At 35.8% G+C, this 17,471-nt stretch overlaps 1 protein-coding gene across 1 annotated transcript in view; it reads left to right on the top strand.

Annotated features, from left to right (window-relative positions):
- The first annotated feature begins 349 nt into the window (after positions 1-349).
- LOC145992667 (uncharacterized) overlaps positions 350-17,471 on the top strand; it is a 43,304-nt gene continuing 26,182 nt past the window's right edge. Inside the window, exons 1-2 of the mRNA XM_083129040.1 lie at positions 350-449; positions 7,709-7,791. Coding sequence (XP_082985166.1) covers positions 355-449; positions 7,709-7,791 — 178 coding nt within the window. The 5' untranslated portion in view covers positions 350-354. The remainder of the gene's footprint in view (positions 450-7,708; positions 7,792-17,471) is intronic.

Raw genomic sequence — 17,471 nt, 5'->3', positions numbered from 1 at the left:
GGCCTTGGAGGAAGGAAAGAGGTGGAATGCAGTGAAGAGAATTGCCGTCAGTAGGACCAGTGGAGATGCTTTGTTGATGCCCTATGTTTCACAGGGAACAACAGGAATTAAGTCAAGTAAGTCAAAAGTGCTCAATTTGCATTTTATGCATGTTAATGTTTTTTGGCACGTTTTGGGTTCTGTGTGATGCCACTATTTATTTAAAATAATCAAAATCATAATGAGGTTTTTAACAATTACAATACCAAGTGTGTTTGTTCTGGAAGACACCTGTAGCATTTTAATTATGATGGTTTTCCACTTTCAGAACCATATCAGGAAAGAAACAGAGGGAAGGTCAAAGGGTGGAAGGAAATGGAATGTGGATGCTTGCCTCTGTGTCAGGAAATTATATACGTCTTGAGAACTTCGCTTGTACAAGATTATATTCATCCTTTAGCTCCTGTTCGGTAAGGATAAAATAAGAAACAAGTCCAGAAAGGACGTGAAATATGTTAATTTCATCATCCTTTAATCTAGGAACTTATAAACTTAAAAACACTGATATCATTATTCAAGTGGCTGAAGGTACTCTTGTTGTCAAATGTCCATAATCGACACTTACACGGCATTGGTTAGAAGTTTCCGGACAATAACATTTTAGGTTTGACAACCAACGGAATTAACTAACGTTGTTTTCTTCCACATACAGTTAGGCCTCCCCAATGGCGTAGTAGTAGCGTCGTCGCCTTTTAAGCAAGGGGTCCTGGGTTCAATACCCGGTGGAGGCAAATAGTGGTTTGGATCCCACTTTAAACTGTAGGTCCAGTCCCGATTAGCCTTACTGTGCATAAAGTGGACTTAAATCCCAAGTCAATCAGTCAATCCACATAGAGTTAAGAGTTATTTCTGGGTTGCCCCATGGAAAATACAAATTTATGAAGTGGGCGAGGAAAATACGAAATTAGCATGCCTTTCAAGCCTTGCACCTAGGCTGTGCAGTCTGGCGTCATGTTGGAGGACGCGCGCTGACTCGAGTCTCTTGGGAGGAAGCGTAACAACTTTTCTCCTGAGATTTCAGCCTATCTATGAGACCGGTGGCTACCCACCATTGTAAGGAAATTGAGGCCCTACGAATGAGTAGCGTAACCCGGTCATGAATACCTATGTCAACGACTGAATGTTTGTTGTACTGACCACATGTCACCTCGTAATCACCTCTGCTGAGGCATGTGAGAGTGAGGCCAGTAGTCGGTAGGTAGGCACAGGCCCTCATAAACTGTAGCCCCACGGATTACTAGAATGCCTTACAAATACAAACAATGGTATAAAAAGTATACAACAAATCATAATATACGTTATAATACATGATGTTTCCTTACTGGCAAGAAATATTTCATTGATTGCTAATGAATCTGTAGTTTCTTCTTTCCTTAATTTCCACTCATTGTGTTGGAGAAAGGGGTGCAAAAAGAAAGAAAGACAGAAAAACGTGAAAGCCACAACCCATTGCATTATCCATGGAGGATTGACACGTTTCTTCTCTAAATCGGTTGAATATCGGTATATTTTATTAGATTCCGATTTTCTTTTGTTCCTTTTGTCAATGAAAATAATTTTCATCACTTAATGCTACGATGGAAAAATTGTACATCTATTCTTTATCAGTTGGGAAGTCAATTAGCTAGAAAAAGAAGTCTGCGACAACTAATCAGAATGCACCACAACTGTCTACGTAACCAGGTATGGATTGATTAGAGACAGGCTATGTGTGGGCTATGTGTGAAAGACTCAACTGAGTCTCTTTAATATATTGTAGAGATATATACTTAGCAAGCTTTGGTCACTGTATTTAATGTAGAGAAGTCAAGGTGTAAGCGACATTTGTTTCTTTGCTCAGTTCGCATGATGATACTGATATAATTGCATTACTCAGTTTATTAGTCACTTGAATAAAACGTAACAATACATTAGTAGAATTGATTCCAGAACGTTACAAATTTCTTCGTGGGGGGTCCTCCAGGTGTTCACAAAAGTTTTAAAGAAGTGCACGTGTGTGCACACGTGTTCCCAAAGTTGTAAACATGTTTGACTTGTTCAACATGCAGTGAAGAGTACTCGAGGGTGAAAAAATTATGTTATTTTGTTATAAACAAAGAGAACAAAGGTTGAAAGTAAATGGAAATAATATTTTTAAGGTGAATGATGCGAAAGTTTCACAATAGTGAAACAGAGAGATCGCAGCTGTTTGGAAGATGAAAAGGTATACTCCAAAGACGCAGCTGTTTTCCAACTGTACAAAAGAAGATGTAATGAAAAGGTTTTGTAAAGTGTAAGGGAACCCGAAAGAAAAGGAATTCTAATGAAAAGGTTTTGTAAAGCAAAAGAGAACCCAATATAAAAGAAGATCTAATGAAAATGTTTTTGTAATGCAAAAGGAAAGTTGCGGTATTGTTACCGAGTGAATAGCTCGTGTATGTGAACGATAATAGAAAAAGAACATCGCAGATGTTTTTCAAGTGTACAAAAGAAAGATTTAATGAAACTGTTTTTGAAACGTGAAAGGAAAGCCGTGGTATTGTTACTGTTTGAATAGCTTGCGTTCTTGTAACTCAAAACGGGGAAAGGTGATGAAAGACTTGTTGTTTGCGAGGGAAGGTAAAATGACCTGGAAATTGCTTTTGCGTGGACACAATAGGGGAGGATCAGGTATACAGAGCGCGGTAAGGCTCGAGAGTAAGATACAAAAAGGCGGAGGACGGAGGTGCAGAACTGTGAAAATCTTGCGTCTCGTGCATCATGTAATTGTGAAATTATTCAAGGTCAAAGTTCGCACAAATTGCCCTTTCTGAGCTCGTTTAGCTATACTAAGTGTGCTCTAACTCTGCTCCTATTTGCCCTAGGAAGCTGAAATAAAGTTTATTGTGCAGGGAATGGAACACGCTTTCCAATTACTATATGTAACAAGCCTACCTTCGGATAAAAATAAAATATTGTTACCTTGACCTTGAAAATCTCGAAACATGTCACCGCCAAAAATCGTGAAAAAATATATTTGGCACACCATGCTATAATCTAAAACATATGAAGAAATCAAGCTGGGACTGCAATGTGTCAGAAGATACAAAATAATATATATAACAGTGTGACTTTTAAAAGCCGCATTACAATGTACTAGGGTAAGTTAAAAGTCTCTTAGCACCCCTGTAAAATGTAAAGAAGTTATGCTGGGTACTATTGATCATGATTGAAACAGGTTCGCTCCAGAGGGAAATAGTTGTGTGTGTCCAGCAGCGGGGGTCCCATCATATTGTTGGCCGCCATATTCAATTCAGATACTCGACGTGCACCAGGTGTTTATGCATCGACACAGAACTTATAAAACCCTGAGATGGAATGTACTTTTCTCTTTCCCAACTGAACTTTCTTCAAGACCTCCGCATCCTAATCGGAGGGTATGTGCACTTCTGTTATAGTTATCTGTTTACATGAAGGAGAAAAGGTAAGAAAGTTACTTAGCGCCTTGGAAATACAGGATCATGAATAATCAGTAGATGAAAGGTACGGAGGATGGTATTTTATAACCAGAAGACTGTTATAATATTTAATGCAATAATTCAATTATAAGGACAATTATTATCACTTTTTTCCTCTTAGATACTGTCATAGAGGCAGCGCTTATTATTGTGATAATTTATTACAACTTGATTTAATGTAGAAATAACAACAGTATTTTGAGGCCATTCCTATACTCTTAAATATATTGATAACAATCAAAAACGTGTAATAAAATGTATGGTTTACAACAATTACTGTAAATGTTTAGTATCCGGACTCCATATGTAAAGCTGTACTGTAATCATGAGCTGACTTACATGTTGTCAATCACTGTAGAAAGTGGCCAAAATAACTAACAACTATTGAAAGTATTCAATAACTGTGCTTTTTCGAATTATTTTTATTACTTTTTACATTTTTCAAATTCTCTCAGTCACAAGTCCAATATACAGGGTGTCATTTTAATGTCGCCCACGGACCACAGAAACGTATAGAGGACATCAAAACAACGAGCATTTCTTAGCAACATTTTTCTCGTTGGTGTATCATTTCGGCGCTACAGTAGTTCAAAAACGCCCGTTTTGCTGCCTGAATGCTGGCAACCACACACAACATTTGATTGCATTTGTGACGTCATATCCCGTCGTGAAACGATGCGTTCCAGGGTTGCCAGGAACACTTATATTCTTTGAAAAATGACATAGCTACAATCAGTCACATTATGTACCATAAAATAAAACGAGAAAACACGTGCTTTAACCTAACAGGAAGTAAACAAACAATACGAAAAATGGTAGAATTCAAGTGGAATATCGAATTTTGTCTCAGCATACATGTCAAATATTTGCAAATCTATTTAGCAAGTTGGCATCTACAGTCTAGTATATCCACTCCGTCCTTCTGGTACTAGTTGTCTGTGACACACTAAACAGATGACAAAATAGAAATGAAAGAACTAAAAATTACAAAGGTAAGCAACACATAATGTAATGTCGTAGCGTTCCAACATGAACGCGGGGATCTTAAATAGGGATGTAACTTGCCCCTCCCGATTAATACTGTTGATGGTAGAGACAGCCCTGATCGGGCCAGATACAAATATCTAACTTTACATTAACATAGACTCATGATTGGGTTTTATACTGAACTGAGCAATGCGAATGGCAGATAAGGGTGTAGAATAGCTTACCTTGTTCGGTTTAGAAAACAGACCAATAGCTCCTGCTTCTCCGATGATTCCAAGTAAAAAGCCCTCGTTTCGCTCTCATGCGCACCTATTTAAACCCTCGCTTGGCCTCTCGTCACCTCTAGCCAAAGGCCAGTGTTCTTACCATTTCCTGTGGAAGGCTTATCCTACACATTTCTGAGCAGGAGCTGACAAGATCAGCCAGGATCAATATTTCTTAACCGAACGGATATGCTACGATGTATATTCAGGACATTTTGAGGCAAGTGACAAAAATGGTTGGAAAACAGGGATATAAGTAGTAGTAATACCAGCTCTCCGACGACTGTGTTTATCTATCCACTGGATACACATGTAATAGTTTCCAACCAGTGGCGGCGATTGGGTTCCAAAACCGGCGGGCAAGGTGCCAAAACTGGGGGGGGGGCAAGGACAGTTTATTTCCCTTTGTACATAAGTTTTAGCATAGTACCGTGCAAATGTGGCGAAAAGTACGTGGCAACTGCCCCTCCTAATCGCCACCACTGTTTGAAACTGTGAACAGGGCAGTATATTCGCTACTGATTCATAATTAGATTATTACTGTGGTTGTAAGTGTTTTAGCCGTAATGTAACAACGTGAACCTCGGATACTTCCGTTATCAGCACAAAAGTACCACAAGGCATCTGGACACAAACCTGTAGATATCATCCTTGCAACGAGATTTGCAAATATTTGACATGTAGCGGGCGTAAACAGCCACATGTAAGCTCCAAGTCCAATAAAATGTATTGTTGTTGATATGTTGACATTTAGGCTGAGACAAAATCCGATATTGACACTTCATTTTCAATACGTTTTTACCATTTCTCATATCGTTGGTTCACTTCCCCCTTATCCTGAGATGACTGCTGATCTTCTGGCTGGTATACTATAATCTTCGTTTCTCACTTCGTTTTACACCTAATCATGTGGTTGGTAGTTCGTCAATTTTCACAAAATTTGTGTGTTCCTTGCAACCCTGCCGTGCGCTGTTTCGCCGCAAGAAATGACGTCACAGATACGATCAAATGTTGTGTTGGGTTGCCAGCATCCAGGCAGCAAAACGGTCTTTTTGAACGGCTGTAGCGTCGAATCGACGCACAGACGAGAAAAATGTTACTGAGAAACGTTGTTTGTTTTGATGTCCTCTATACGAATCTGTGGTCCGTGGGCGCCATTAAAATGACACCCTGTGTATATATAGTCCCGATCCCACCACTCACTGACATAAATGTTGCCCGGAGGCAAAAGACACCGGATTACGCCCCCCCCCCGTGAAATTGTCCCAAAAGGCCGAGAAAATTAAAAATCGCTCAATTGGCCTTTCTTTAAGGGTGAAAATGCACTTTTTCACGTCCTTATCAACCGTTTCCATGGCTTTTTTTGCTCACATTGTTTCCTTCAATTCTTAATTGTCGAGATACATTATATTTCTCACAGATCAATAGGATACAGATAAATGAACTCATGGTTTTGAAAAGGTGCCTGAAACAAGGGTGACATCTACATAAGAAGAAGATTCAGTCCAGATACAATTACGTACAAATTGTTATACTCAATGCGAAAATATCTGCATCGTGCTTGTTTCAACTAAATGTTTAGAGGTACGATGACAAACAATTCTTTAGAGAGCTTTCCGTGCTTCTTGTTGTCTATGGAAACGGACGTTGCTAGGGAACTTAAAGAGGGTTTATTTTCACCCCGAAAACTACTGTAAGGGAATTATGCTAGACATTTCGAATTTCAAAACATGAGCATCAGAATGTATTACAGAGGCAAGGTAGGAATTTGATGGGAATGACGGAAACCAATTATTTTTCAATTACGTTTTCAAATGTGAAGATGACAAACGACGAAAATATTGCTTTTTCAATTTAATGTCGCTATTGAATTCTTTTATACAAGAAATCTAACTAACTATCTTGAACTTATATTGCTTACTCACTTTATTATTTAGAAAATAGACAATTTTGAAAATTTTGTATATTTGTACCATTTTAAAGCCCGTACGCACACAAAGTTACGTTCAAAACTTTCCAAATAAGCTAACCATGTAAGCGAGCACACGAAATGACGGTAAACAATTATTTTAAAATTACGTTTAAAAATGTGAAACTGACAAAAGACGTAAATACTGCTTTTCCAATATAGTGTCGCTATTCAATTCGTTTATATGAAATATCTAACTATTTTGAAACGGACAATATTTACCCAGTTTATTGTTATGAAAATAGACAATAATGTGTTGAATATTTGTACAATATTACAGTACACACATAAAGTTATTTTGTTAACTTTCCAAATTAGCAAACTTATACAGTTGTTCCCCTTCATCCAATACAACATGCAGATATTTTCAAAGTCAAAAAGATCATTGAGAAACCCCATCTATAACGTGATTGCGTCCACAACGTGGCCGAAGGTCACGCATGGGAGCGTACAAGACCACGTCGAAAGTACGCGAGTCATGTGTATATTAGCCATAACTGTTTTTTGGAAAATGTGAATTGTATGTGCACACTAAGAGGAAAATTGTAAGCAAGTTAGATAAAGAAGAAGTGAAATATTTTATTGAAAAGTCAATAACCTTAAGGTTACCCACATGTAACGTATTTTCTAAATTTAATAAAATAGATGTCTACTCTGATCTAGGTTAAGTCCATCTGAAATCGCAGACAAACGTGCAGAATAATATATTATAATATATTAAAACTGACAATTAATATTTGTCAAAGTGTGAATTTGACAGGTAATTGATTTATAATAAATACATAAATATTGCCTTTAAGCTTAAAATTTGTACACTTTTATTCGAAGAGATTCATTATTATTCTTTTCCAAAAGTGTAATTTTATTAATGAAAAGAAACGATAGAGCAAAATAAGTTTAGGTTCGCTTGTAAAAATATTTCTTCTTATTCATAATGTAATCAATAAACTATACAACATACATTTTCTTTTTAGCGGTATAATTGTTTACGGAGTATCTGGGCACGCCGAGTTACGTTACAGCAGAAGACTTCTGTATGGTTGGCAGGACATTCTCGGTAAGTGAAATTGAGATTTGAAATGCTACAATAGATAATGAAAAGAAAATCTCATACGTAAAAATTACTAAAATTGTTATCCGAGTTCATTTTGTGCACAATGTTCCAGAGAACATGAGGAACTCTGCATTGGATTGGCTTAGCATTAAATGGAGGAACGGGAATGAAACGCTACATGTAAAAAAGACACATCAAAACTTCTGTGGTTTTAGACTTCTTTTCATATCTTCGCCGCGAAATTGACCTTAGAAGTGTCAATAACCGTGTCGACAATTATTATCTCGTTTATCAGTTGTTAGAATACTTACTCAGACCCTGCTTTGCCGATGTACGATGCTGTGTTATTGCGTTGATTTTTAAAGTCCACTTTATGCGCAGTAAGGTTAATCGGTGGGATCCGAACCACTATGTGCCTCCACCGGGTATCGAACCCGAGACCCCTTCATTACAAAGCGATGACGCTACCACTGCGCCATCGGATGCTGTGTTATGTATCGGCAAAGTGATACACCTATAACTAAACGCATTACTAAATACATCGTTACACACAGCAGTCGAAGTAAGTTGTACTTCAAACATTTGAGAAAATGTACGAAGTGTTGAGATCATAAATTGTCTAAATTTGAACGGCCAGGTAGCTATTGAAATATTAGTCTTAAATAAATCCCTACAATTTAGATAATTTTGTCGTGAATATTTCCATTATTGATGGAGTTATGTCTTCTGAACCACATATCATGATGATATCCTGGCTTATTAATATTCGTATGTATGAAGCCTCGGCGAATTACGCGAACTGAGTGTATGTTGAAAATTTAAACAGGAATGTAGACATGAAACGTAGATGAGATGTTATAGTCAAATACGTTAATAAATATATATTTGTAGGGTTTTCTACATTTTTTCTTTGAGTGTCAAAACAGCCGCTGTCATTTTAAGTAGAGTAATCAGGTATGTTCAAAGTAACACTTGGTACGAGGCCTATTATTTTTATTAATTTAACCACAATGGTAAACCTATTTTGACGATGTTCTTGTCGATTTTATACTATTGCAAATCTGTGTTTCTTCACCTCACACTTGGTACGAGTGTCATAATTTCTTACGAGTTAAAGTACGTAACAGTACCCAAACCCACGCACACACACCCACACCCACCCACGCACACCCACGCAAATTTACTTTCGGTCTACTTCCGGTCTACTTCTATTGCATCATGTGGCGCAACACGTTATTACGCAACATTGCGATAGCTCGTAAGGGTAAACTATTGCGCAATGTTGCGCAACAAGCTATTACGCAATATTATGATGACCCTTATCTAAGGTGTTGTTTTCTGATTGGTTGGTTATGACGTAATGCGATGATGTGCTGTTTTCTGATTGGCTCACTGTTTCGGATGTTTTCAACGCGGTCCGCGCTTAGGTTACTTATTGGGTTTTGCGTTACAGATCAGTCAGTATCGTGAGAGTGTTTGAAGAGTACGGACGTGTTGTTGCAGTGCTCCTCATATTTTTTTGTTAAAAGTTAAGTATTTAATTCATTTTAAAAATACATACTATTTTATTATTTTAAGTTTAAAAAGTGTATCAAGTGATTTTTTCCATAGTAATTTCGATCACATTGAGTTTTGATGTGATCAGATGTTACTTGTTGTCTCCTGAAATTTTGTATGAATAACATAGCTGAAAATTTTATCGTAATAGTTACAGTTATTTTATTTTGAAGGTTGTTCAAGTCATTTTTCACACAGATTGAATTTGTATTGAATTTTGTATTTTTTCCCGAGAAAATTTATATATAAATAAAAGAGCTGAAAAAAAGATTTTCTTATAATTATAACTATTGTTTTTTTTAAGTTACATTCTATCAATTAAAGTAAGTTTAAAAGTGTTTTTTCTAGTAAATAGAATCTTATTGAATTTTGAGTTGATTGTGCGTCTTATTGTTATTTACTTAAAGCATATTAAAAAAAATGTCATCTACCAAGTTCGTCGAATGTGTTATTTGTTTGAAATTAATCTCCAAAACTAATATTAGCAAGCATAGGGCAAGATGTAGCGAAACAGGTTCAAAAATAAATCGTTTGTTACCTACTAAGCCTTGTCCTCAATATGAAAAAATAATTAGCATTGCACATTTAAGTAAACACCTGAAAATTTGCAAAGAAAAATTGATCATCCTGAAACTGAAGCTTCTACTTCCAAACAAATTAAGATGTCTAATGACCAAAAGCCGATTAGATCTGCATTCAACAACCAACTCCTGGATTTTCTTTTTACTTCGAAAGCAGGCTGTGATATTTCTAGTTTTTTGAGTGAAATTAAAACATCTATCATAAATATTTTGAAAAATAAAACAGAAAACAACTCCATAAAAGTATATGTTGATCTTATCTGTAAATATAAGAAAACCAATGGTACAAGAAATATTTTTTTTCACAATACGAAAAACCAAGTTCTTTATTTGGCAGACATTGATAATTTGAATGTTTTTTATTCTAATCTTACTAGTGAATTGATTAGGAAACATGATGAATTCGAGGCTAAGGGATCAGGTTGGTCTTTATGTAGAAGTCCTCACAGATTAATCGCTTATGTAAACAAATTTATACCTTTTTCTGCTTCGAGCTACGTTCCACTTCCGGTAGAAATTTAGTATAAGAGAGCTGTGCTCAACATTCATAACACTGATAATAAGTGTTTTATGCATTTTATCAGCGCTTCACCCGGTTCATTGGATAGATAATCCGGAACAGGTTAGTCACTATAAGAAATATATCGATGAGATTGAATATGCTATGACAGGCATCAAATACCCTGTTGCTATTTCTGACATAACAAAGTTTGAAAACAGGGTATGAAATGGAGAAGGAAAACGATTAGCTATCAATATATATTCGTATACTTCAGTTAAGGATTTTGTGCATCCTGTTGGGATAACTAATATTGTTGATAACGAAGCCGTGGAAATCAATCTGCTTCTTATTGCTGATGATGATGTTCATCATTACACGCTAATTCGTTCACTCTCTCGCTTGGTCAGAAGCCAAACAACCAAGCATTGTGCACACATCGAAGTTTCTCCAAGGTGTTTAACCGTATTCGAAAATCGTGACCAAAGTAATTACCAACATTTCAAAAATCAAGAAATTTCCTAACAAAAACTTGCTGAACATAAAGTCCACTGTGGAGTCAGCAGACCGGCTCGCATGTTGATGCCCAAAGCAAATTAATTCGAAGAATTTAAAATGCACAAGGCCTTGTTGGAACATCCGGCCATTATCATTGCAGACTTTCAGGCTTTTCTCAAACCATTGTCTTATTGCGATCCGGATCCCGAATTTTCTTCCACAACACTGTACCAGCTTCATGATCCAAAGTTTTGGATATGTTGTTTGGCAAGATAGGATAGATAAACCATATATATATCGCGGACCGAATGTTATTGAACTCTTTTTTAAAAAGATGGTGGAGGTGGTTGAGAAAATTGGCAGACTCTTATGCCAATCGAAACCAATGCTTCCATTATCCAGCGATGAACTTCAATCTTACAATCTTACAATAACATTGAAACATGTCCGATGTGTGATCAACATATCACGGATGAGAATCGGAAAGTATTTCACCATAATCATTTCACCGGAAACTATATTAGTGGAATATGTAACACCTGCAACCTCAAGATCCAGAAGCCTAAATTCGTACCAATATTTTTTCGTAATGAATCCAATTACGACTTCCATTTTTTAATTAGGAATCTTGGATGCGATACGCAAAAAATAGATATTCTTGCTCAAAACGAAGAACGTTATATTTCTATAAGTAAGAAAGTTAAAATTCCAGGAACGAATGAAATCATAGAGATGAGGTTTCTAGATTCTTTTAGATTCCTATCGGCAAGTCTCGATGCTTTAGCGAGTAAACTTACTGACGAACAATTTATAATTACAAAAGCTAGTTTTCCCAACATACACGTAGAACTGATTAAATGTAAAGGCATTTATCCTTACGAATATGTAACCGATGAATCTAAATTTGACGATGACACTCTCCCACCTCAAAAAGAATTCTTCAGTCAACTGAAAAAAACGGAATTACGAATAAAGAATACGAACATGCGAAATTAATATGGAAGGAATTGAGATGCAATACTCTCGGCGATTATCAAGATGCATATCTCAAATTAGACGTAACAATACTTGCTGATGTTTTTCATATATTCAGAAAAACAGCAATAAAATTTATAAATCAGATCCAGCGTATTTCTACAGTCTTCCTGGTTTGGCGTGGTCTGCTATGTTGTTCCAGACCAGGATCAAGTTGGAATTGATATCGGACGTGGACATGTTACTTTTTATAGAAAGAAGGATACGTGGCGGGATGGTGCAATGCTCGCAGAGACATGCAAAGGCAAACAATATTCACATGTCTGGGAATCAATACGATGCAAATCGACCATCGAATTACATATTTCACGCTGACGTAAACAACCTCTATGAATTTGCAATGATACAAAAACTTCCCTACGGAGGATTCGAGTGGATAGATCCCATTTCAATTTATATTAATCATTTCGACGATCGTGAATTTGGTTTGTTCATTGAGGTGGACCTTGAATTTCCAAATAATTTGCATGATATTTTTTCCGATTTATCTCCAGCCCCAGAAATTAAATGTCCACCTTATTCTAATCAAAGTAAGCTTATGTTAACTCTGGAGAGAAAAGAGAGATATGTTGTCCATTACAAGCATCTCCAGTTTTTGATTGGGAAGAGTGTTCAGGTAGTAAATGTGAGAATAATTCTCAAGTGCAAACACTCTCCATGGTTAAAATCTTATATTGAGACCAACACGAGACAAAAAACAGCTGCTATTTCAGAATTAGAAAAAGATTTTTATAAACTAATGAATAATGTCGTTTATGGAAAAACGATGGAGAACGTCAGAAAGCATGTAGACATAAAATTGGTTTCAGATAATAATAAATGTAGAAAATTGGTATCTGATGCTAGATTCAAATCGCAAAAAATTTACAACGAGAATTTAACACTTTTTAATCTACATATAAAATTAACAAAATTCAGAAAACCTATTTACGTTGGTGCAACAGTTCTCGACTTGTCGAAACTGTAAATGTTAGAATTTCATTATAAAATTATGAAACCTTTCTATAATGATAAGCTGTCAATATTGTACATAGACACTGATAGTCTTATGACATACAAACACCTAACCTCTACGAAGATCTTTAATATCCTTCCATGCTTGGGTATGTCGACACTTCTTCCTACCCTCAACCCAACAGATTTGGAATTCCTTCCCACAACAAGAAGGTTCTCGGTAAATTGAAAGATGAGTGTAACGGTGATATTATTGTTGAGTTCGCTGATTTGCGTTCGAAGATGTATACATTCAGAACAGAAAGCAGCGCTACGAAGAAAGCAAAAGGAACGTGCAAAGATACCGTGGAAAACAAACTAACATTCCAGGATTATATTGATTGCCTTTCTTCACAGTCGAGGATACTTCGAGAGAATAATAGAATACAAAGCTCAAACCATGAGATTACAACGAATAAAATAAAAAGAGTATCCCTGGATCCACACGACGACAAGAGGTGTATTCTCGAGTGTGAAATCCATACTTTGCCTTGGGGGCACTTTAGTTTAGAACCTAATAATATTTGCAATCAACACATGTGAAAAAAATAAACCTAACATCAAACCAAAATTTTGAAAATAACAAAAAAAATCCTACACGTAGTCCAATTTCTTATATATTATTCTCTCCTATTAAAATTTTTCTATCACTTTTTCATTTTTTACATCATAAATATATGATTTCTCCACAATTAAAATTGCACTGCATATTGTATTTTCAGGTAGAGTTTCATGAAATTCACATACTAATTTTATATTAGTTCGATTATTTATGATACCAATTTTCTTTTTGATGCATTGATTAAAAACATTGGTCTGTGAACTATAAACTCATCTGGATTATAATACATATCTATGTTACCTTCAGTTACTCTTTTAAATGCACTATAAGCTTCATATAACTTCAAATAATCTTGTTCTGTAATGTTTAAATTGTAATTTTCACGAGGAAATACTTCATTTCTGCCATTCTTGAGATACACATTTTTAACTTTACAATTATCAAACTGGCTGCTATCCTTTCCCAGATTGTCATCTCTCCCTGATTGAAACAGTACAGCTACGAACTCTGGCATGTCATATTGCAAAGATTGGAACTCATTAGTAAAATCAAATTCAAACAATTTACCCTCCACTGACTTCTGAATGTATTGGTACGTATAAAATTGAATCGGAATTTGAGGATTTTTCAAAATGTTGGCTCTGTATTTGAGAGCATAATTCGATTCATATTCAACTATAGGCATTCGCAACGCCATAGATTGGATTACACATTTCGCAGCTTCGGGTAAACTATCCTCATTAGCTGTTCCATCTGCATTTAAAGTTTTGTGTCTCATGATAGCATTATGATCATTGGGTGGTCTGCGAAATATGACACTCAAACCACCTTTCCACATAATTTCTTTACAATCAGAGAAAATCCAAATAGCAATTTCATGGGGAACAACAGTACTGTGTGACTTTTTGCTTGAATTTTTGTTCCAGCTTCGAACCCACCAACTTTATAATATGCACTCTCTGATTTGGACAGTTTCAATGTCCCCACTGTAGTGGATGTAATTCCAGGGCAATCAATCCTGTCAATCACTGTACCATGCTTCCTGACTTCAATTTGAGAAAATGAGAATGGAACAAAATTATCTATAAGTGTTATATTAGCCCCGGGGAGGGGATATTCTTCACTATTACTTTGTTTTACAATATCAAATTTTATATACAGATCAGATCTATGTGGATGAATGAACCCATCCCCCACTGTGATGTCATACTGTATCTCTTTATCGGGCTGATTCAAATTTGCAAATGTCCTCCTGTTTGGAGGGAAGGACTGTAATTCATAACTCTCGATATTTTCCATCTTGGTACTTATTTATATTTTTTAAATATTAATTTCTGTTATCGCAGTGCTATTAGCACCGGCAAAATGGGTGATTTCATTTTTCTCATTCGTAATTGTTATCTCTATGTAATTAACTTTTTCAATAGAAACAGGGAAATAGACTGGTGGGATTGGAGAATAGAAGATAGGTTCCATAAATTCCGAATTTGGTTTAAATGTAGCAATAATACTGTCTCTTTGTGACTGCCAATCGAATTTTCTTCTGCATTGATAATCATATCTTTGGCAATGTTACAGTGAATATTCAATGTCTCAATAGCTAAGAATTTTGGTATAAATTTACTTATGTTCCTAACACCTGGTTCTAATTTGCTATTGTTCTCAAATCCTAAATGTTCTCCCATGGTAGATAAGTCTCCTGTTTCATTGGTAGTTACAATCTCTACTCTGTGTGTTACAGAATTTTGAGAAAGCAAGACAGTGGTTGGAAGTTCAAATTGTAAAGTAGATAAGTTATACTGTCCAGGAGGAATAATTATTTTTTCATTACCTACTAATATAGTACTGTTGTAGGTAGTTATATTCGGTATCACATACATACTGTAGAATGCTCTTATAGCTATGGATTTCGGATAGATAATATCATCGTGAAGATGTAGTTTCAAAACCGAAGTCTCGCTGGAGAGATGAAAAGTTCCCATATTTAATATACATTACAGCTTTTTGAAAATCTTTTAATTTGATGTTTGGTATTTTATTTAAAATTCTGAGCATCGTAAAGCAAACATGGCCACATAATAATTTGATCTAAATCTTGAATACGATCGTCGTTGTAATAAATTTTAACATGTTTCAAGTAACGAATTAATTCTCTAGGGGGTACCCCTACGAAAGAATCGAAAATAAAAGCATTGTCATTTTCTTTATAATAGCATATCCAGTGACTACAAACATTTTCGGACTTGTCCAAATTCACCACGCCACATTCTCGAGAGTGAGGACTGCCTTTAGGGAGAGAATCAGACATGAAAACCCCCCTGAAGTGTTTAATTTTAAATATTTTAATTAAAGATTCAATGTCTTGGTTGGTAAGAGCTTCTTCTTTTTTTAATTTTCTGAGTGCTCTAGACTTCTCACCTTTGCCTATTTTTTCTCCATGGCAAGATTATGACGCTTTTGCTCTTCTAGTTCTGACTTATTTTTCTTCGAATCAATTACAGTTTCAGCAATAGCAGCACTACCCCCAGCTAAGCTCCCAACTGCCCCCAAAACAGCCAGGATGGCTGGAATGCTGAATATAAATCCTCCACTGTGTGTTTTCTTTCTTGTATTTTGCAATCGTTTTAATTGTGGCGTACTAAGTAATACTTTCATTCCATTTCCTTTGGCTATACATTGTCTCTTCTTTTCTTGTTGTTTTTTAGTGAAAATCGAATTAAGTTTTAAATTTTTAAGATCGTGATATGGTATTTGGTATACAACTCCTTTTGGTTTCATGTTGTTTTATTATTATTTTTTTTTCAGGGTATTTATATTACAAACCCCACCCTAATTTTTGTTTTGTATTCATAGCAATGGTTGTACCCAACGCTGTTATTTTTTCACCCAATGATGCATCTCTGCTTGTTAATCTTCCAAAAGCTGCCTCTTCCAGTTTTTGATCAGCCACATGACGATCATTCAGATCTTTGTGGGTGTTGTACGCAATATCATGTTTTTACAAGCTGCATCCAGAGGATTAATACCCCTGTCCCCTCTTTCTATTCGTTTCTCAAGTTTTGTACCAGTACCGCAATATTGGTAACCAGGTACGTGTAACTCGAACGGAAGTTTATTAATAATATCATCACTAAACCTCGACCCTCTGATATATTCCAGAATTTAGGAGGTAAAGTATTGATAATTTTAATAAAGAATCCTATACCTTTAGGATCGTTTACAATAAAATTAGCTAATTTGTCACTAATCATGTTTACAATACCCATTTTCTCATTATGGAAATTATTGTTCCCAGCATTTTCCTCCCCTGCTATAACCAGCAACCTCTCTATACGTTTTCTCACATCGTTTACCCATACAAATTCCTTAGGTAGAGTATTGTATTGTTTTATACCACTACCGGTTTTTAGTTGATTCCAGATAGGTTTAATCAGATTTTTGTATTTATCCCCGCTGCTCGATTTCACACGCTTTTGACTGGCATCGTTATTTTGGTACAAAGCATCAGAAAGTGTAAAAATTTCAGAGTAACTTTGATAATCATCTTCTGTAAAAATTTTTGGTTGTTTTATGGTAATAAGCTCCCATAGCCCTACTGTACAGTGGGATCCATTAGTATTATCGTGCAAATTGTCCATCACCATGTTCGTGCACTTTAATTTAACCGATAAGAGCTTCAAGAATTAAAAGAAAACTCAAAACAACTTCTGCACCAGCATACAAAAAAAATCCATCGATTAAAAACATATGGGATGTAAGAAAAGTTAATGAAAATAGTCGTGGAAAATTTGCACGGTAGTACTATGGATCCCACTGTACCAGGATATCTGGACCAGCTGTTTCTCCCACCCAAATTATTTTTTAAGTTCTCCCCTTCGAATGTAACTTTAGACTTGCCAATTTTCCATACTTCGCCTTCATTTTCCTCCATAGTTGGATACAAACCAAATACTTCATC

Source organism: Lepisma saccharinum, chromosome 9, assembly GCF_977018435.1.
Source record: "Lepisma saccharinum chromosome 9, izLepSacc3.1, whole genome shotgun sequence".
Lineage (NCBI taxonomy): Eukaryota > Metazoa > Arthropoda > Insecta > Zygentoma > Lepismatidae > Lepisma > Lepisma saccharinum.
Note: the sequence above shows the minus strand (reverse complement) of the source record. Positions and strands in the feature narration are given on the sequence as shown.